General features: G+C 35.8%; 1 protein-coding gene across 1 annotated transcript in view; it reads left to right on the top strand.

Annotated features, from left to right (window-relative positions):
• The window catches only part of IL1RAPL2 (interleukin 1 receptor accessory protein like 2), a 632,274-nt gene extending 628,071 nt beyond the window's left edge, over positions 1 to 4,203 (top strand). The window contains exon 10 of the mRNA XM_059678650.1: positions 3,506 to 4,203. Within this exon, the coding sequence (XP_059534633.1) occupies positions 3,506 to 4,203 (698 nt within the window). The remainder of the gene's footprint in view (positions 1 to 3,505) is intronic.
• The last annotated feature ends 18,264 nt before the right edge of the window (positions 4,204 to 22,467 follow it).

Here is a 22,467-nt window from a genome sequence, read left to right as displayed (position 1 = left end):
AATTCGGTCATTGGAAGCAGACATGCAACCCCGAGGTAAGGAGGAAATTATTATGGGCACTTGCTAAGTAGAAGCCAGCAACAACTCCTTGGCTAAAGATTAGCAAGTGAAAAATATTAACTCTACCTCTTGTTAATTTACTTTTTATTTTCCATGCTAGCTAAGTTCTTTTTTAGAAAGATAAAGAGAAGGAAAGAAAGACTTAGGAAGGAAGGGAAGGAGGAAGGGGCAAAGGGAGATAAGCAAGAGAGAAAAAGAGAGTAAAAGAGGGAAAGACAGAAAGAGTGAGAAAGAAAGCAGAGTGAAAAACAGAGGGAGAGCCAGAATATGGAAGCTAGGGCACAGTCTCTTCTTTTCCTGAGAGCCAGGCAGATCTTGGAGGCACCTCCCCAGCTGCTTTCAAACACTGAGATTGCTGCCCAGACACTGATCACCATCCCAAGAAGTGAAATGTGGGCTTCACATCTGAAAACTTCCACTTGGTTTTTCACCAAGTGAAATGGAACATGAAATTCAGGGCCCAAGCAAATCGCTCATGTTTTCTTTGGGACATTTCGGCTGTGTCTACTCAGGGAAAATTTTGAGGTACTAACTGACTGATTCCAGTGCATTTGATTAATGTATATATAGGGCAAACCAGGATAATTCAGACCTTTTTTCTTCCACAGGAGGTTTGCAGCCGGAATAATCTGGATGGTTGCCTCAACTCTCCACTAGGCTTTGCCAGTATAAGCACAGCAAGAGTAGTATGCAGGAGACAGGGACCACTCCCTCTCTCCAAGGTTTCCTTCAACACCCACACCCTGTGCAGCTGAGCATAGTGGGATCTGTCCTCACAGGCATTCATTCCTGAAGCAAAAGCAATTTCTGTCTAATGAGTCTCAAAAGCCTCCCCCCCTCCGCCCCCCGGAAAAAAAACCTAAATGTTGTATTATCCTTAGCTGTCAAATGTAAAAATATAATAGAGGTGAAGGAATAACCGTATTAATGGGGGAAAATTATACCATGTTCAATTCCCCATTTGAGAAAGAGGATAGCGAAGCCAAAGTTAACAATTTACCAATAAAAATGATTACTATATATGTGAATATTTGCTCTAATTACTGTGAAAACCTGGGTTGTGTTTTTTTCTTTAAGTGATCGATATATGTATATAATCTTTTGTTTTTAAAAGTATACTGGTAATTAAAAAGTAAATTAAACTACATCTCAACATATAGAAACAGTGCTTTCCTTGGAGGCAAGGAGATGTGATTCAGAGAGGTATAGTTTATGTTACAGAGGTTTGTACAGACAATTTAAAAAATTAAATGAAAAACTGCAATTAATGATGAAAGAACACTATTCAGAATAACTCCTTGATAAATTATTTTTAAAGGAGTCTTCTATAAAATTAACCATTAACTCATAATTTACCTGGTAAAACTGTCTTTTCATGGACTCCTGCACTTATACCATAATTCTGGGTTTGGTTTTGTGTTTTTTTGTTGTTGTTTGAAGGAAAGGTGAAAAGAATAATGGGAAAGATGCATCATAGTTTATTTTACTGTATCTTACAGATCCAACTTCTAATGATGAAGCTTCCCACATAACTTCCTTCTTTTTTGGGAGCAGAAAGAAAGGAATAAAATGAAGAGTCAGAGATGTTGATGCATTGGAATAATATTTTTTCCATTTTAGTGAAACTTTCTATCTTGCCTTCCTTTCTGTTTCACTAGTTCTCTAAATGATAATTACTGAGTGACAACTTTCCTGTTGCTACTTGCATACTGTTTTTTGTTTTGTTCTTTTGTTTTTACTATTTGCAGATTTTAATGCTGATTTCTCCCTGAATACACAATCTCTAAAATAAAATGCTTAAATAAAATGCTTATAATTCTTAAGAGGTACTTTTTCCCACTTAGTAGTTGCTTTATCCTCTCAGATACAGTCATTATAACTACCGCACAAGAAAGTGCTAAAATGTATTAAGTAAAAAACCAAAACAGCAGTAACAGTTAATTGAAAATGGGCAATTCTATGTGTACCTCTTTAAAAGTTCCTTGTTTATCTGTAGGGTGTGTAAAAAGTTTGCTCATTTTCACTTGTGAAAGTGTTTTTGCTGCCAAGTGGTGGAAATAAACACTGGGAAAGAGAGATAATCTGTAAAGTATGCATCTGTAAAATAAGTTTCTCTTTTCAAATGGCTTATACTGGGCTGTACACTATGCACTGGACGTGACTCTTTGAAAGCAGCCTGTAACCTTGGACAGATTTACAGTGACAAATGTTGCTATGCTTCTATAAGCACTGTTTCTGCTAGAGGACACTGCACATTAGTCAAGACCTTGTGCTCTGCTTAGTAAAGACAGCTCTCTGTTGTAGCACCTGTGTCCAAGTCTCCATTTGTTAACACATGTGTGTGTTTCCCCTTTTGGCAGATAAGACTTCAGGGAGGATGCTTGCAAAAGGATTATTCCATGGTATAAATTTCAAGTTGTTTTTCTACCATGGAAAGGCCATAACATATTCACATCACTCTCAGAATTGCTCCACAAAGGGCACTAAAACTTTCTTCTTAGTTGACTCTTCCTGGGTTCCTGATCATTCCACACCACCCCCCACTTTCAACTCCAACACTCTCTCTTCCTCTGAAAAAAGAGCAGCTGGCTCAAAATTCATGGGCACATACATACCACTTCCCTATCTCTGGATTTTAAGGGCAAAATGGAGAACCTAAAGTTTCAAGTAACAGAAAGTATTCTGAGAAACAAGGTATTATTCCTGAAGATTTTCCACCATTTCTGTTACAGTATGTTTGAAGTAGTTCATATAAATAGGCGCCCCCTTACTTGTTTTGCAGTTGAAAAATAGGGGGAAAAGCAAACAAAACCCATAAATACAAGTGACTCTTCAGTCATTAAAAAGTTCCATTTTTGCTTTCATCAACTGATTGATTGCTTGTTTACTTAGAGTATAAGCCTGGAAGCCTGCTTTAAATTAATTTATCAAATAAATAAAAATAACTGAAATATGCCTAAGCTCTGAAGAAGTCAGATTTAATATTCACCAACAAAACACCGTAAGTAATGAAGGGCAAAAAAAATGAGTATTTTAAACATTTTTTTTAATTGAGAGAAGAAGGGAGAAAGAGAAACATTGATGTGAGAGAGAAACATTGATCAGTTGCCTCTCAGACATGTCCCAACCAGGGATCAAATCCACAACCTAGGTATGTGCCCTGACTGGGAATGAAACCTGCAACCTTTCGGTGTACAGGGAAATGCTGAAATGGAACAGCACTGGCCAGGGCTAAGCAGGTGTTTGTTTTTGTTTGTTTGTTTGTTTATATGTTTTTCATTTTTCTTTATAAGAAAATGGGCTTTCTGAATGTGCAATACAACAAAAGAAAATATGATGTGCATTAGTGAAAGACTGAATCTTTACTATTCTAAAGTGCAAACCTAATGCTTTAAAAACTGGAAATATCTTTTTTTTACTCTTTCTCTCTTTCTGTGATTTTTAGCTTACATTGAAGATCTCACAAGATGTGTTGAGCAAAGCAGAAGACTTATTATCATGCTAACATCAAACTATATTCTCAGACGAGGATGGAGTATTTTTGAATTGGAAAGCAGACTCCATAACATGCTAGTCAGTGGGGAAATCAAAGTGATCTTGATTGAGTGTACAGAATTAAAAGGGAAGGTGAATTGCCAGGAAGTCGAATCACTAAAGCACAGCATCAAACTTCTGTCACTTATCAAGTGGAAGGGACCCAAAAGCAGCAAATTAAATTCTAAGTTTTGGAAGCATTTAGTATATGAAATGCCCATCAGGAAAAAGGAAGTACTTTCTCGATGCCAGATTCTGGACTCTGCAGAACAAGGACTTTTTGGAGAACTCCAACCTATACCCTCTATTGCCATGACCAGTACCTCAGCCTCTCTGGTATCATCTCAAGCTGATCTCCCTGAATTCCACCATTCAGATTCAATGCAAATGAGGCACTGTTGCAGAAGTTATAAACACGAGATGCCAACCACCACCTTGTCTGTACCTTCCTTAAGCAACCACCACACTTACTGTAACCTGCCTCTGAAGCTACTCAATGGACAACTACCCCTTAATAATCCCCTGAAAGATACCCAGGAATTTCATAGAAACAGTTCCATGCTACCTCTATCATCCAAAGAGCTTAGCTTCACCAGTGATATTTGGTAGTGAAGATTCTGACATACTGAGAAAAGCCATGGAAAATTTATGCTATAACAAGCATAAAGTACACCTAACATTGAGGTGCTGAAAAACGTGTTGGAAGAAAAAGGCACAGAAATTGCTTTTGTACTTCAATTTTTGTATGCATTCCCAGAATACTGGGGGAAGAAAGACCTGCTTTTGTAGTATAGTACCTTGTTCCAATTTACAGTTTTAATTTCTCCTGGAAAATGTTACTCCTATTGTTTTAGAGTAGGTTTTATGATACCACTTGAACTGCAAGCTTAGTAGATGATCTACCTTTGACATATTTATGAATATTTCACTATCTATGTGGTATTTGAAACAGGGAAAATTTAAAGACTTTTACTGAATTTGAAAATTCTGAACTACCTTTAAGATGAAAGAAGAACTATTATAGATTAGCTGAAAATTAGTAATTATCAAGAAAGAAGTGTTGAGGCACTCAAATTGGAAGACTGCTTGCAGAGGAAGATCAGTTAATGAAAAATGTGATCGAAGCAATTAGAACTTCTTCAACGTAATGGACAATTTCTGTAGACTAAATCAATAGATCATAAAGATAGTTGTGACATAGTTTTATTAAGCAAGTACATATTCTGTAGGCAAACTTGTAGATAAACAACATTCATTTCTTAAGCAACTGAATAAACATGTTGTCAGCTCTTTAAGAATGATTTTGAACAACCTTATGACTTTCTAGCGCCTATTTTAAAAGTTTTAAAAAATTGAAACACATTTTAAAGTGTGTGTTTTATTGTTTGCTAACAAATTCACATTTGGATTCCCCCCAAATAATCTATCAACCTTCTATAAGCTTTATGAGAAGATGTGAGTATCTTCCTACTTTTATCAGTGTCATTGGAGTTTGAATTTAAATAAATACAGACTGCACATATCAGCAATACAAAAGAAGTAAAACAACAATAACCACAGATGAAGTGCTAAATAATTCAAGTTTACTGGTGATAGAGCAGCAATTGCAGTGATTCTTATCTAAAATGTAGTTGTGAAATACACTATTCTGTACATATACAATATCTGCTTGGTGATATGTGTAAGGTTCCTGTAGAATTATCTCTATTCCTGGTGCTTCAAAGAGTGTATCTTGTAGATAAACTTCTCCATCCTCACATTGTGACTGTGACTGTACTCCACCAGAAAATCCCTGTGAATAATCTAAAATATTATGAATTTTCTGTAAGGAATGTTCCCCTATTTTCATATTTGTTGTGAATTACTACTTTATATTCTTTCCAATTAATCCATTTTGGTGTGTTCTGCACCAAGATGCCCATGAGGGTCAATTGTTAACCAAGGTTGATTCTGGCATTTTGGAAATATTTCTTAAATAATGTTTTGAAAAAAATATAAGCAAGGATAAATGTACACAGTGTGTAAAAATTAATTTGCCCACCCATGTAGCTAAAACTCAAATGTATAAGAGAACATTAGATAATGTCTTGATTATTTTTTTCAATCTCTTTATATTTTCAACTCCTGTGGTCCAAGGGTTCAAAATACTTGCTTTTCTGTTGCTTTACTATATCAAGCTGTTAAAGAAATACATTATGCACCATGAGTATGTGAACACTTAGCAGGGGTACATGTTCATTTCACAGTGAGACAATTAGTTGTTTCTTTGAAAAGTCCTATTCAAAACATACAGGTGTTTCATACTGAGAAAGGTGATTTTGCTTCTGTAAAAACTCTATGTTTTTCAAAATGGAAATTTATTAGTACTTAACTGTAGTACTTAACTGTTTCCCAAGCGTTATCAAGTTGTATTTGCTCTCATTGTTCTTTAATGATATGTGTAATTACTAAGTTAATAACTTGCATGTAATGAGTACTATATGTTTAAGTGACCAATTGTACTTTTTATTATTTTGTTTTACACAGAAGTCTAGATAAATTCAAATAGAATGTTAAGTAGTATTTTTAAACTAATAGTTCTGTATTGAGCATGCCAGTTCTGAAAATATAACATGGGTCTCTCTGCTTCCTTTATTTACAATGATTAAACGTGGGTAGCAATTTGAGTTGGCTGGCCACAATGTGTCCTTTCACAACTAGTATGTACTAAAAAACAGAGCATTCACACTTGTGCTGGTGAACTTGACAAGAAACCTTTTCTATCATTTTCAGAAACCAGTGTATACACTATCTATAAAAGTTTATTTCTAGATAGTAATTCAAAATTTGATTTTCATCTGAGATTTTTAAAATATACAGCCCATAATTGTGTAATAAGTATTTCGTATAGAACATGATGTACTCTATCAGTTTCTTTCACAGTGAGAAATTTTTTCTTCTCAATTTTTCATTGAAATAGATTGTGAAAATTTAGAAAAATGCTGGCAAACTAGTTCCCATACATTCATAACAAATTGATTTAGCTCATTCCACCAACAGCATACATAGTTTAAACTTTAGGCTATTTTAAGGTAAAGTTTTCTAAAAAATATATGAAATTATGAGACAAATGAGAAATTCATAACTCAATGCTCAGGGAGATGAGCAACATGTAAATGGTTTTAATTTGCCAAATACAAAATCTGGCAGATTTGGTAATCTATGGGTCTCCAATCTAAATATTGAGACTCAAAGGTAGCTGGGTAGTCCTTAAATCGAAGTAAGAAGGCATCTCTCCTCACCCACTTTAAGCCATAATTCAATTAGTTCCAAAGCTGTTTAGCTTTCAAGTACTTTAACTTAACAAATGGGTACAAAGGCACTTAAGGAATTCTCATAAAGCTTAAATCTAAGGTAGCATCATGTGAAAAGACAATACTTTGTTTGAGGATTGGTGGATAGCACTGTGGGGATTAAAATCAGGAACCAGGCTTCAATGAGAAGATAAACAGTTAGGTTGTGAAAGAGAAGTTTATGGAAGAGTTTCAAAAGGACATGCAAATAAGTAGTATCCTATAAATTAATTCTGTAACACGTTGGAAAATGGCAGGAGTGAGAAAGAATGAAATTCTTCCAAGAGAGGGAAAGAAACTCACTGACACACTTGATAACTAAAAACCTTACAAGAGTATAGAACTACCAGTTTCAAGCATTTACTGCCCTTTGGCACTTTTAAATAAATTGGTTGGTGTTTCCTAAAAATCAAGTAATGACCAAGGAAAATATCGTGAAAATTGTGCATATAAATCTTTACATTCTTATATTCATTTCCCAAGGCGTGGTAGTGAATTGATAAAACCAAAGTGATATTAAGACAGAAAATAATTCCTTAGTGACCAGTAAAGTTTGAAAACTTGTAATTTTTGTTGCTGTTTTCTGAGAGAGAATTTAATGTTGAAAATAGTCTGGCTCAAATTTCTCTATTACTCATGCATTTTTGTTCTAAGATGTTTGATAGGAGGTCTCAGTGTTGGACATTAATGCTCTCTGATGAATGTATGTGGTTGCTTGGTAAACAATAATCATTTACTTCAAATACTTTCACTTCAAAGTTATCTTTTTTAGAACTGAAATCAGTAATAGGCAATTTAAGAAGGTTATTCAACACTCTATATAATACCTGTGAGATCAGAACCTATATCCATCTAAACTTGTCTTCTCAAGTGATCACTATTTTTTGATCAAACACATTTTCTCCAGATGGTACTAATGGCAGTCATGAATATTTATTGAGTAGCACTGTTTAATGTCCACTACATAAAGTAGAATATAATTATTTTTAAATTGAAGTCCCTGTTTTTGAATAATTTACACATCATATGCATAAATAAAGCATTATTTGAAAACCACATTCTAGCATAGGAAAATTAATATTACATATGCAGAGTAGACAAGGGAGGTGGGATTATTCACTCTTGAACAAGAGATAAGTTTGGATTTGAGGGACCAGTGGTGAAGTATGGTGCTTTCCCAATTGCAGAGAATAGCACATGTGAAGACTGATGAGAAACTAAGCAAGTCCTATTATCTGAAAACTATAGGCCTGGTGCACAAAATTTGTACATGGGAGGGTGTGTCCCTTAACACAGCCTGTAACCTCTCCAATCTGGGACCCCTCGAGGGATGTCCCCCTCACAATATGGGACTGCTGGATCCCAACTGCTTGCCTGCCTGATTGCCCTTAACCACTTCTGCCTGCCAGCCTGATCACCCCCTAACCACTCCCCTGCCAGCCTGATCAACGCCTAACTGCTCCCCTGCTGGCCCGATTTCCCCTAACTGCCCTCCCCTGTGGGCCTGGTCACCCCCAACTGCCCTCCCCTGCAGGCCTTGTCACCCCTAACTGCCCTCCCCTGCTGGCCTGATTGCCCACAACTGCCCTCCCCTGAAGGCCTGGTCACCCACAACTGCCCTCTCCTGCTGGCCATCTTGTGGTGGCCATCTTGTGTCCACATGGGGGTGACCATCTTGTGTGTTGGAGTGATGGTCAATTTGCATATTACCTCTTTATTATATAAGATAAACATATTTGGATACCAAGAGGAGAAAGCTGTGTGAGGGTATAATAAAGTATGGCTGGGAGAGATGCTGGAACATTCATCTCATAGCAGATGAAGGAAGAATTAGGTAGGGGGGAGAGTATAGTGACAGGTAAAATATTTGAGAGGCTACTTCACAATACATGTACTAGTTGATAAGAGATGGAGGGTGGTGACCTGGATACTCTCAGGAAAAAGGCAAATCTGAGAAGGAAGAGAAAAATGCAGGATGTGTTGATGTGAAAAGTGGAAAATGACTTAACAAAGGATGTGAAAGACCTATATTCTGAAAATTACAAAACATTATGAAAAGAGATTGAAAAATACATAACAAAATGGAAAAAATATCCCATGTTCTTGATTTGGAAGAATAAGCATAGTTAAAACGGGCATATTATCCAAAGCAATATACAGGTTTAATGCAATTCGCATCAAAATCCCAATGTAATTTTTTTAAAGAAATAGAACAAGAAATCATCAGATTTGTATGGAACCAAAAAAAGACCCTGAAAAATAAGAACAAAACTAGAGGTATCATGTTACCTGAGTTCAAATTATACTCCAGAGTGCAACTGAAAACAGCATGGTATTGGTAGAGAAACAGGCACACAGATCTATGGAACAGAATAGAAAGCCCAGCTATAAAACCACATGTACATGGACAGATAATTTTCAACAAAGGAGCCTGGGGTAAAGATAGGGTTTTCAATAATTGGTGCTGGAAAAACTGGAAAGCCACATGCAAATGAATGAAACTGGATTATAGTTTGTCCTCATGTACAAACATTAATTCAACATGGATCAAAGACCTAAACATAAGACCTGAAACTATAAGTTACACAGAAGAAAATATAGGTACCAAACTTATGGACCTGGGCCATAAAGAACATTTTATAGAATTGACCCCAAAGGCAAGGGAGGTAAAGGCAAAAATAAATGAATGGGGCTATATCAAACTGAAGAGCTTCTGCACAGCAAAATAAATGGACAACAAAACAAAGAGACAACCAACCAGATGGGAGATGATATTTGTGAATAGTAGTTCCTCCAACAAAGGTTTAATTTTCCAAAATATATAAAGAACTCACAAAGCTCAACACCAAACAAACAAACAATCCAATGAAAAAGTGGTCAGAGGACCTGAAAATACACCTCTCCCAAGAAGACATATGAACAGCCAATAGATATATGAAAAGATGTTCAACCTCACTGGCCATTAAGGAAATGCAAATCAAAACTACCAGGAGATAGTACCTCATACCTGTTAGAGTGGCCATTATAAAAAAGGCAAGCAATAGCAAGTGTTGGAGAGGTTTTGGAAAAAAGAAACCCTCCTTCACTTCTGGTGGGAATGTAGACTGATACAGCCACTATGAAAACCAGTCTGGCAACCAAAAATTTTGTCTAGCACTACTATATGACCCAGCAACCCCACTCCTGGGTATATACCCGAAAAAACTCAAAATCATGTATTCACAAAGATATCTGCACTCCTATTTTTATTGCAACATTATTCAGTGTCCAAGTCATGGAAACAACCAAAGTGGCCTTCAATAGAGAATTGGAAAAAAGAAGTTGTGGTACATATACACAATGGAGTACTACTCAGCCCTAAGAAAGAATGACATAGCACAATTTACAACAACATGGATAGACCTTGAGAACATGCTAAGTGAAATAAGTCAGACAGAAAAAGCTAAGAATCATATGATTTCACTCATATGTGGGATATAAAACTGAAACTTATGAACACAAACAGCAGAGTGGTGGTTATCAGAGGGAAGGGGGTCCTAATATGAGGTGACAGGAGATTTGACTTTTGGTGGTGGGCATATGGTGCAATATACATATCTTATAACATAGAAATCCACAGATGAAACCTATATTTCATGTTAACCAATGTCACCCCAATCAATTTAACAAATTTTAAAAAGTGGAAAATTAAAAAAAAAAAATAACTAGTCAGTAAAGATTCTAATGATCGCCCTAACTGGTTTGGCTCAGTGGAGAGAGTGTTGGCCTGTGGACTGGGGGGTCCTGGGTTTGATTCCAGTCTAGGGCATGTACCTTGGTTGCGGGCACATCTCCAGTGGGGAGTGTGCAGGAAGCAGCTGATCAATGTTTCTCTCTCATCGATGTTTCTAACTCTCTCTCTCTCTCTCTCTAAAAAAAAAAAAAAAAAAAAAAAGATTCTAATGATCAAGAAAGTTAGTTGCATCAAAGGAATTAATTTAGAGTATTTAACATACTTTCTTAACTGAACATCCTGACACCTTACGGGCAAGAATAGAGACAACACAATGGTAGGTGTATTTGCTACCACAACAACCCCTGAAGTGTTTGCAGGAGAGTAATGGTAAGGAGAGGCAAAATGCTTCTGAAAATCAGCTCTGAAACAAACAATTACATTTATTCTGCTGAATAAACTCTCAGATTCTCAAGTAAGTAATGGATGGTGTTTGGTCCTTTAGGTCTCATATTCCAATGCTATTTAAATGTCTTATTTTGGAGTAAATAATTATTTTCTTTAAATAGAGGCATTGAAGTTATTCAGTTATTGGGAACCTCAGGAGGCAGATATCCGAGGAGTTTGTTACAGGTTTTAAAATAGAAAAACTGGACAAAGTTCACAAAGAACAAAAAAGAGCATGTTACTGTGTACTGGCTTGGTGGGAGGAGGCACAGAAAGCACACCTGTGAAGAGCAATAAAGACTTGATAACCAACCACATAAGACCTGAACCCAAAGAACCAAATATTCACCAAAATTGAAGGCAGAATTATTACAATCTTTAAAATTATGATTTTAAAGAAACTTTGTAAGGGACACTGTATTAGTAAGAGTATGTTACTGATGTTAAGGACAATAACCCAAATCCTGCAGCTTAACACAATAAAAATGCAATGCTTGCTCACATCACCGTCTAATGATGAGGACTGAAAGCGATTACGGGGAAAGGCTCTACTTCACAGTCATTCAGAGATAGGCTTTTTCTATTTTGTTTTTCTGATCTCTAAGTCTGATGAGTGTTCTTCATTCACTCAGGAGATGGAGGGGAGATTTGGAGGATGACACACAATGGCCCATAGAAAACACTCACATTCCAAGAGGTCAGGAGGTAGGGAGAGAGGTTAAGAGATATAGTCTAGCTGTTTGCCCAGAAGAAAAAGGAAATGATGTTTAATGAACAAATGAACATATTATCCAATAATAAGACATTGAGTAATTCTTTTCCATAATGTCAAAAGATGAAACAAACAAACAAACAAACAAAAATAAGCAGTAAAGTTATAGGAAGCAGAAAACACCAGAATAGACAACAAGTTTCTGAAGATTAGTGGCCATGTCTTATTCCTTGCTGTAATCCAAGGACCGATAACAGTGCTGATCACAGGGGAGATGCTCACATCACATTTATTGATTAAAAAGAGGAGTGCATTTAGGAGCATCTGTAACCCTTAGAAATATTAGGAATATTTTTTCACTTGCTTCTTTCAGTAAGCATTCTTGTTCCCAATTTTTGAGAAAGAAAAAAAATGGTTTAGATTATATCTTTATGTCTTGTCTATATCTAGAATTTTAGGATCGTAAGTCAATTTGTGGTTGGAGATCAAAGTTTCTTAAGCATTTCACCAGTCAAACAAATCATTCCTCAGAACATTCAGAAAATTTAGTTCTATGAGGCCACCCAAAGTAATCTATTGCTCTTAACCACATAGTCCTTTTTCTTAAATATATACTTTACATAATGATTTATTGCCAATAAAAACAATGACTTTCTTTTATGCAAAGGGTACTTTTATATCTATAATTATCATACTGGGTGGAAGAATAGGGATTAGATTAACCTCCTTTACCAGGCACAGGGTGTGCCACTGTAGCAATTCCACCAGTACATTCAGTATGCAGAAATATTCAAGTTTCTGTCCTATTTTGACATATTTTCTATTAAGCCAATACATTGTGAGCTTCCTCCACCTCCTTGACACAGGGAAAGTGAGAAAATGAACAGAAAAAAAATGAGAATACCATTCATTTTCATCATGGAGAAATTATTTAATCTTCTGTGCCTCTATTTCCTCACCTGTAAAATGGGATAATAATACACATAGTGTTGTTATGAACACTGAGAATTAATGTGTGCAAATTGCTTAGAACAGTATTTGACACAAAATAAGCATTATATAAGAGTTACTATTATAATAATTATTTTTATACAAAATGGCACCACTCACCCACCATCCATGGGGAATGAATTTTTATTTTAATTCCCAAGTGGTAGAAATTTGCTATTTAGTTTCTTACATGACTGCCTGTAAGACTGAGGACACTCACTTTCCAGGTACTTGGATGAGGCTAGAGGTGCATTCTGTGGTCATGGAACAGATCAGAATTAACTGGACCATACAAGAGACAAGCTTACAGTAACTTTGACCTTATTAATAATGTGTTCTGAGCCAGACAAAAAACAGAACTCTCAGAACATGGATTATTCAGATTTGCTGTCCATGTTAATTAGCATCCCCAGATGATTGCTTTATATTCTCCTTCACTTTGGTGTTAGGTTTACATAACACCAAAACATCTGGATGAGAAGTGAAAAATGCAGATGTTTAAGCCACATGATAGGAAACATACAGATGTCTCAAATTTGGATTTGTCATTTTGTTCTTTGTTTTAAAAGAAAAAGAAGCCAAAAAAGAAAAAGAAAAACTCCTCCATGATTTGTCTGTTTCCTTAACCGGGGTAAAATCAAGCCAGTTTCTTGCATAGAAATTTAAAATGCCTAAAAGCTAATTACAAAGCTTGTTGAAAATATCACTAGATGAGCGGTGCTTCCAAAGGACATTTTTTCCTTTTTACTTAAAAAAATGCGTCTGACCCATGACTAGCATTTGTGAGAACTGATTGCTTTTAGAGTGAGACAATATTTTGGAAGAGTTTATTATAATGAACTATCCAGGAAAGTATGGCTGGGCTGATACCAACAGTAAAGGAGAATTTGCTAAAGACACTCCTCAGAAATATTATTTCATAAGAGAAACTTAGCTCAACTAAATGACTAAGGAGTTAAGTACAGAATAATACATATAAATATCTTCTGCTTATGAAATACTTAGTTTTTGCTACCTGGAAACCAGCAGAGAGAGTTGCTATAGGCATAAACAAAATAGGTAGCCATTTGTGGAATATTCTTTGAAGAAAATAAAAATTCATGAGAAAGTCCCTGAAATGCCTATCATTGGTATTCTAAAATAATTTCAACTAGGCTAAATAAAGCTCCCAGGAAGTTACCGCAATCTTTGCCTTTATGGCTCCACCAAAATTCTCTGTCTGAAAGTAAAGCACATTTACTAGATACTACGTTAACACAAGTATTAACTCATGCAAATGTAAAACTGAATGGGACCTTTGAGGCCATATATTTCAAACCCTTTATTTTACTTGTGGAAAAACTGAAGCCCAGAAACTAAGTGACTTCTTCAAGTGACATAGGCTACAGAAGCCTATAATTATGGGATAATTGTTGGGTAAGTTTTGATAGATTGACAGAGACAGAGACAGAAAGTACGAAGGATTCTAGAACTCATGAAGACACTGGGAACACAGGAATTCTGGGAATATGCTGAAGATGGGAGTGGGAGTTAGTTGGACACCAAGCAGAAGACCCAACATGAGTAAGCATCACCTGTAAACAATTTTGTTAATATATGTAACACTACTTAACACAAATAGCAGCCTTTGTCATTACTCCATCTTCCACAATGGTTAAAAATTATTGAGTATAATGTTGTTTTGGACTTGGATCAGCTCACTAGACAAATAAATATATAAAGGCTTAAGCCTTTCCCTAAGGACTCAAATTATGCATAAAAGCACTAAGCTCAGGTTTGGGAAGTTGTGTTTGTTTACCAGGTAGTGCTCAATTGCATAGGAACATGGTAAGCAAAACTACCTTCACATTCAAGTTAGTCTTTCCAGGTCTCTAGCACTATCTTAGGCAATATATGTGGGGAAAATACAAATCAACTAAGTGTTCTCAAATGCTTTGAAAAGCATGGATAAAAAAAAATTAGGAAATATTTTGTACACCTGGGCTTCCCCAAGTAGAAAAAACAAAGAAAAATTCTCCTCAGTGTTTCCTGTCTTCTCATAAGTAGTACCATATAATGAACAGAAGTCTAAATTGGGACATATCTTCTTTCAAGTATAAGGACCAAAATCCATATAATTGTTTCCTGGTTACAATGATTACATTATGGTCATTTTGTCTAACACAGTGAAAATCTATTTGGCAATAAAAATGTGTGCCTGAAAGAGATATATAGGATATCAGTATAGAATCCAACCATTACATTATACCCAACCATTTATCATTTCAATTTAAAAATAGTAATGCTGCCAGTGGAAACAGAAAACAAGTTGTCACTATTTTTCCTTGAGCACGATGGAACCACAAAGCCATAGACTAGGCAGTAAAATTTGTTTTAAAAGTTTAATATTTCAAGACAAGCTAGAATATTATGGAAGAAATACTGTAAACTACTCATCTAATTTATTTTGCACCAATGCCAGTTCCATGAAATTAGCTTCATTGAATTTAAATAATTGTTTTTCCCTTCCTTCTCTTCACATTGTGGAGGATAAGGGTCATTGAGCTCCCTTTTTTCCTTTTCAATTCTAGTTACAACCGAGGATGATTAAAATTGAAAAGCTATGGTTAAACTTTATTCTTTCATTTATGGTAGTTCTTTAAATGTTTTATCTTCTGTACCATTGGTGTCCTTGAATGTCTTAAAACATGGAATATTAGGATTAAAAGGGCCCTGATGAATCTTCTACTTACTTTATTTTAATGATGGAGAAACTGAGAATCAGAAAGGTTAAGTGATTTGTCCAAAGCCAGAGAACTAATTAGTGACAGAGCTAACACTAGAATCCAGGATTCTTGATTGACCTCTCTTTCCACTATTTCAATCAAGTTCTCAGCAATTCATAGATGTGATTCATATAGAATTTATCCACCCATCTACTTTTTTAGGTGAAGAGCAGCCAATGTTTTGCCAATTCATATATTTTCCTAATATTTTTATGTCACATGGCTTCATCTGTGATATCCTAAAATGTTTAATTAAATATACTACATATACAAAAGAACCAGAGCCAGATGTAAAACTTCCTCCCCTACAACCACCACCACTATTTGCAAGAGTGAAGGTATATTAGTTTAAATTATGAAAGTTTAATTTACCCTTAAATTTGGACTTCTTATCCTAAGCAAGTTGGGCACATTTTCAGATATTGTAAGACATTATTTGGGTTCTACTATCCTGATTGAGATGAGTGTTTGAATATAAGAAGCACTATGAGCACCAACTCTACGGCCAGACCATCTGGATTCCAATTCCATGTTTGAATTGACTGGCTATTTCATTTTGGGGAAGTTAGTTAAATTCTTAATACCTCAAACTCATCATCTGTAAAATAGATATGTGGAAGTGCTGATGATAATAGAGTTCACTGACAAGGAATGTTGAGAAGTCAAAATGAGCTCATAAAGTGCTTAGAAGAGAGCCTCATATAGTGTACATGGCTATAATAGTGTTAGCTGTTACTTGTATTTTCTTCTCTGTTGTATGGGAGGTTGACTCAGCAAATTAATGCTAAAAAATTGTGCATCAACAGGGACTATTTTAATGGATTTGAATCATGAAATGTATGGATGGAAGGGTGCTGCTAATTTGCTAGTCATGTCTATTCGTTAAAGCCAGCTGAGTATATAATTTCCTTGAAAATATCATCATAGTTTAGCAGCTCTACCTAATACTTAGAAACAAATACAGGGAAGGAGCCAAAATGTGCAGACAAAAAACATGTCACATATGAAAGAAATGGAAGTAGTCAAACTACAGTGGGGCCTTGACTTATGAGTTTAATTCGTTCCGTGACCGAGCTTGTAACTCAAATTACTTGTATGTCAAATCAATTTTCACCATTACAATGAATTGAATGCTGTGCTGATGTTGTGGCGTTCACTGTGATGTTCGCTGCGCCAACTAGCGGTGGGGTATCTGAAGCTGGCTCATAACCCGAATTTTAGTTCGCAACTCAAAGCAAAAAATCTGCCAGGAGAGGGCTCATATCTCGAAAAACTCGTTAGTCGGGACACTTGTAAGTCAAGGCCCCACTGTACTGGATACAGAGTTCAGAACTATGGTTATAAACTTACTCAAGGATCTTCATGACCGCTTCAAGGGACTTAGTGAGATTTTAAAGTTCTAAGTGAGAATGTCAAAGACATGAAAAGGACCAGTCAGAAATTAAGCATATTCTAACTAAAATAAAGAATAATTTACAGGGTTTAAACAGTAGAGGATTCCAAGAATTAAATGAGTGATTTGGAATATGAGGAAGCAAAAACAAACAAAGAAACAAACAGCGACAACAACAACAAAAAAAAACACCCAATCAGAAAAGCAAAAACAAGAATCCAAAAATATGGAAATGGAGTAAGGAGCATCTGGGCACAACTTCAAGCATACCAATATTTGCATTATGGGGGAGCCAGAAGGAGAAGAGAAAGAGCAAGATATTAAAAACCTATTTGAAGAAATAATGACAGAAAACTTCCCATACATGGTGAAAGAAATAGACTTACAAGCCCAGAAAGTGCAAAGAGACCCAGACGAGAGGAACCCAAAGAGGCACACACCAAGACACAACATATTAAAATGCCAAATTTAAGAAAAAGAGAATTCAAAGCAGTAAGAGAGAGGCAGTTAGTTACCTACAAGGGAGCACCCATTTAACTATCAGCTGATTTCTTAACAGAAACTTTGTAGGTCAGAAGGGAGTGGCAAGAAATATTCAAAGTGATGAATAGCAAGGACTGACAACCAAGATTAAGCAAAGCAAAGCTATTATTTAGAATTGAAGGTCATATAAAGAGCTTCACAGACAAGAAAAAGCTAAAGGAGTTCATCCATCACCAAATCAATATATATATAAAAGGCTAAGCAACTGCCCAACTGTTCTACTGTCCGACTGGCCAGTAGGTATGATGCACACTGATCACCAGGGGACAGACGCTCAACACAGGAGCTGCTGAGCTGTGACTTGGCAGTGGCAGTTCTCGGGTGATGCACCCTGGCCAGAGAGGAGGGAGCCTGATTCTTTTCAGGGACACATGATTCCACCTTTGGCCATGGGTTATATTGTTGCTGGGGCACTGTTGGCCCTCTGGTTTACTGCCAAGCTGGGTGAATAGAGAAAGGGAAAATAGCAATATTAAAATATTACTTCTAATTAATTTTCTTTCAATGTGCACGAATCTGTGCACCAGGCCACTAGTATTACATAAAATGTTGAAGGATATTCTTTAAGAAGAGGAAGAAGAAGAAAAAAAATTAAAAATATGAACAATAAAATGGCAATAAATACATATCTATCAACAATTAAATCTAAAAATCAAAATAAATGCACAATAAATGTAATGAACAAAATAAACTGGTGTATAAAATAGAATTAAAGGCATGGAGACATGGAACAGACTGAAGAATCTCAGAGGAAAGGGGGATGGGGAGGCAGGAAGAAATTAACCAATCATCTTACCTATGGACATAGACAGCAGTGTGATGAAGGCCTGGGGCAGGATTGAAACCTGGTGGAGGGGAGCAATGGTGGGGGGCAAGGAGGATATCTGTTATACTCTCAACATATGTAATAACTTAATCAATAAAGAAATTTAAAAAAATAACAAAGATACTTAGGCAAAACCACTCTTATAGGATTGGCTCAAGGATTTACACAATTATAAAAAAAGATTTAAAATAAAATTTAAAAAAGAAAATATCATCATAGTCATTATTCCAATTAATATTTTTATTTCAAATACATTTCTTTTTGAAATTACAAAACAATTCAGACTTTCATTAATTCAGGAAATAGTTCCTCCAAGTACTTTTGAATTAGCAAGTTGTGACTCTATATCAACACTTACTTTTCTCCTCAGTGATAACAAACCTAGACATTTTTTAGAAGGAAGTTGTTTTTCAACTTGCCAAGTCCCCTGGATTTTACACTCACAAAGATCTCAACAGGTTCGAAATTATAAACAGGAATTCATCAGATCAACAAGCTTCTGCATAATTGTGGTTTCTAGGCAATCATAAGTTGAAATGAGTGTGTGATGTAGCTGCTTAGAAAGCAAATGTTATAATAGAGCAATGCAAATAGAATGTCCAGTTCAAGGGAGTAACTTGGTACTAGTCAGACCACATCTGATAGGTTGTGTCCACTTCTGGGCACCCACATTCTAGTAGGAACCTGACCAATCTAGAGAGATTTCAGAAGAAGATAGTCCAGATGGTGAAATTTTTAAAATCATGCTGTAAAAGGATGATTAAAAAAAATAAAATCTGGTAGTTTTTGTTTTGTTTTGTGGGTTTTTTTGTTTGTTTGTTTGTTTTCCCCCTGAAAAGGGGGAGATTTAGCCAGAATGTGACATGGAAACAAAACCAGATATATTCAGTGTAGGTCCAAGGGGAGATCAAGGATAATGAGTAGAACTCATGAGGAGGCAAATTTAGGCTCAGGATCAGAAAGCTCTATCTAAGGATACAAAATATCCATGAATGGAATAAGCTGCCTTGAAAACAGTAATCTCTGTCACTGGAAACTAAGAGACCATGAGTATGCAGAAAGGATTTCTACTTTGAGTGAGTTTAAATAATCGATATCTATAGATATTTCCAGCTCACATCTATGACTGTATCCTCATGACTATATTCTCAGATAGCTGAAATATCCATCTAGCTGATCTAACTTCTCCACCCTGAATACTATTACACTATTGTCAGACTCATTTTTCTACCATATTTTACTTATCACTCTTATCTCTCTTTCTCTCTGTCTCTCCTTTCCCTCTGTCCTTCTCCCTCCCTCCCACTTTCTCTCCCCTCTTTTCCTACCCTCCTCTCTCATTTCTTCTCTTCCCTTTTTTGGCTGCATACATAATTAATAGGCTATATGGAGTTCACCGTGTGCCAGGCATTGCTTTAAAATGACTGCTTATCTCCTGCACTGGGTCCAATTCTCTTTTATTACACTTTATACCGTGTACTACATGGATTCTTCCCTCTGCTGATATTATCTTTGTCTCTTCTCCAAAATATATTCTCCACTATTGAAGACATTCTAGCTATGTCAAACGCATATGTTCCTCCTGTATGTGTTGTACTTCTCCCTGAAATTCTCCTAATCCTTTCCTCCACAAAGGCAATTGCTACTTATCTTTGAAGGCTAAGTTCTAGCCCATTTTTTATCTGATACTTTCTTCAGCTATTACAGTGTACTGTCTCATGTTTCTCTGAATTTCTAAATATACCACTGTCATATTGTCAATAGCTAGGTGTATGTAATCCATAGTTTTCCAAATGAGGAAACAATGGTGCACCCAAATAAAGGACTTGTCCAAGCTAACCCAGTAAATTAGTTGTAGAGCCAGAAAGAGAACTCATACCTTTCTGTTCTTATTCTAGGCACTTTACCATGTATTTTTTTTGTATTTGTTCATTTCATCTTCTCAGGTAAATTCTAAACTTATGGAAGATAAGGACTACTCCATTTTTTAAATTTTCTTTGAATCTTCAGAGGCATATAGTTCCTGTTCACTAAACTCTAGTTGATTATTTGAGTCTGTTTAGAAAGTTTTTTTGAGCACCCTCTCTGCCAGGGACTGGAATATCAAAGGGCACAAAACAAATAAAAATGCATGTCCCCATAGAACTTACATTTTAATAGATGGCCAATAAACTCCTTAAAAAAAGGAATTGAAATAATAGTTCATCTGACTTTCCCTTCTATAAAACTTCCTTGCACACTACCAAATGACTTTAACTAAACGACATTAACCTTACCACATGAAATAATTTTGGAAATGGAATTATGTTTCCTGTGTTTTAATATGCAAATTAGAAAGGGCATATCCCTTGCGTGTGTGAATGATAATATGTCCTGAAAGCTTCTAGTCTTGTTCAGTCTAATTAGATTTAAAACAAGTTGACCACTACTAGGATAGAATGACTGAATTTGGCTGTCCAAAGCCACATTTGCCCAGTGAACTCTATTCTTTGAACCATTAATAGAAAATCCAGTCACCCTATTTCCAGGAGTTAGAGATATTATTTTAGGTCACTAAAGTTTAAAAATTGCTAGTCAACATGAAAATTGAAATCCATCAGTAGATATTAAGTACCTATTATATGCTGACAAATAATAATTGCCACTGCTGTTTTTGATGCTATGAGAGGAATAAAATGTACCAAGTCCAAAATATAAGAATTTCTCATGTAATACCACCCTCTCTAACCAAACTAATAATAATAATAATAATAATAATAATAATAATAATAATAATAAGCATAGGGAATAGTATTAGGGAAGGGGATGACTTAAGGGCAGAAATGGGAGCTACAAGTTGAAGAAACCTGAAAATATCCCAATTCTGATGTTGTCCCTCAATGGATGAAACTCTGTTTCTGAGAAAGTAGCTTAAGAAGTTAAAGGAGCTCTTTTTCTCCCCACTCTTCACTTCCCCCACAGACCAATGCAGAGTATGGAATGTAAGTCCACAAACCGCCACATCGCCACTCTTTACCTTGTGAGGAGGCCAAAAATGTTTAGCTATGTCAGTGGGTCCAATAGCCAAACCTCATACTTTTACGCATAAATAATTGGGAGTATGTGTAAGACTCTGTCCTCAGGGTTTTCAGGGGCTGGGAGGATGTAAATCATCTTAGAGTGCTGAATAAATGCAGATTGATAAAGAAATGTACACAAGTTTACACATATAAATTCACAGATATTAATATGCTGGAGCATTTTCTCCAGCAACCTACAAATAACAACTGAACCTCAAATATTTGGGGGAAAAAGATTTAAAAATCCAGAAACAGTTCCTTTGCTGTTTCTCCTTTAGGAACTACAACTGTTGATTTTTATGTCTTCTAGCAGCAGCTCAGCTAGTAGTCTGTAAGCTCCAGCAGCTTGAATAAGGAGATTCAATCTGAAAGTGTGAAGGCATAATCCCAAAAACAGTTTTTACAATTTAGAAAGTTCTGCTCTCATTTCATGAGAGCTCCCCAAAGAAAGAGAAAACTCCTCTTGAGAAAAAAAAATTTTTGGCCAGAGACCCTTATTTTATTCTCCAAAGAGGTCTCTTAAAGCAGATTTTTCTAGGTTTATTTACAATGTTAGTTCTGAACATATTTTTGGCTCATAGACTGTGTTGAGAATCTGGTTGAATTTATGGATCTTATTCCTCAGAAAAAAAATGCACACATATACAAATGTACATAATTTTGCTCAGTTCACAATCTGAGAGGGTTCATATATTTCCAGAAGCCCATCTCTGGGTGTCATTAACCATCAGTGGCCCCCAAATTAAGAGTACCTCCTCTAAAGTTGAGAATCGAACAGAGAAAGATGCATAAGAAGAGAAAAAGTAGGGTATATAACAGCACTTTCAAGTAAAACAGAAATGCAAAACATGTAAGCATTTTTAAAACTATAGATGTGATAGCCCTATCCCAGGAACAAAACAAAGCAAAACAAAAAATATAATGAAAGGACTTGTCACAAAACTATGAGCTTTCTACTTTGCAAAAATAAAAGCAGAATATGTTTAAAGATATTCTTTCAGAATGTGAAAACTGTGACCCTTGGCTGCTATCATTTTTCTCTATTTTTCTTGCCAAACAAATGTTATGAAAGAATATCTGCAGGCCTTCACTCT

The sequence above is a fragment of the Myotis daubentonii genome, chromosome X (genome assembly GCF_963259705.1).
Source record: "Myotis daubentonii chromosome X, mMyoDau2.1, whole genome shotgun sequence".
NCBI lineage: Eukaryota > Metazoa > Chordata > Mammalia > Chiroptera > Vespertilionidae > Myotis > Myotis daubentonii.
Note: the sequence above shows the minus strand (reverse complement) of the source record. Positions and strands in the feature narration are given on the sequence as shown.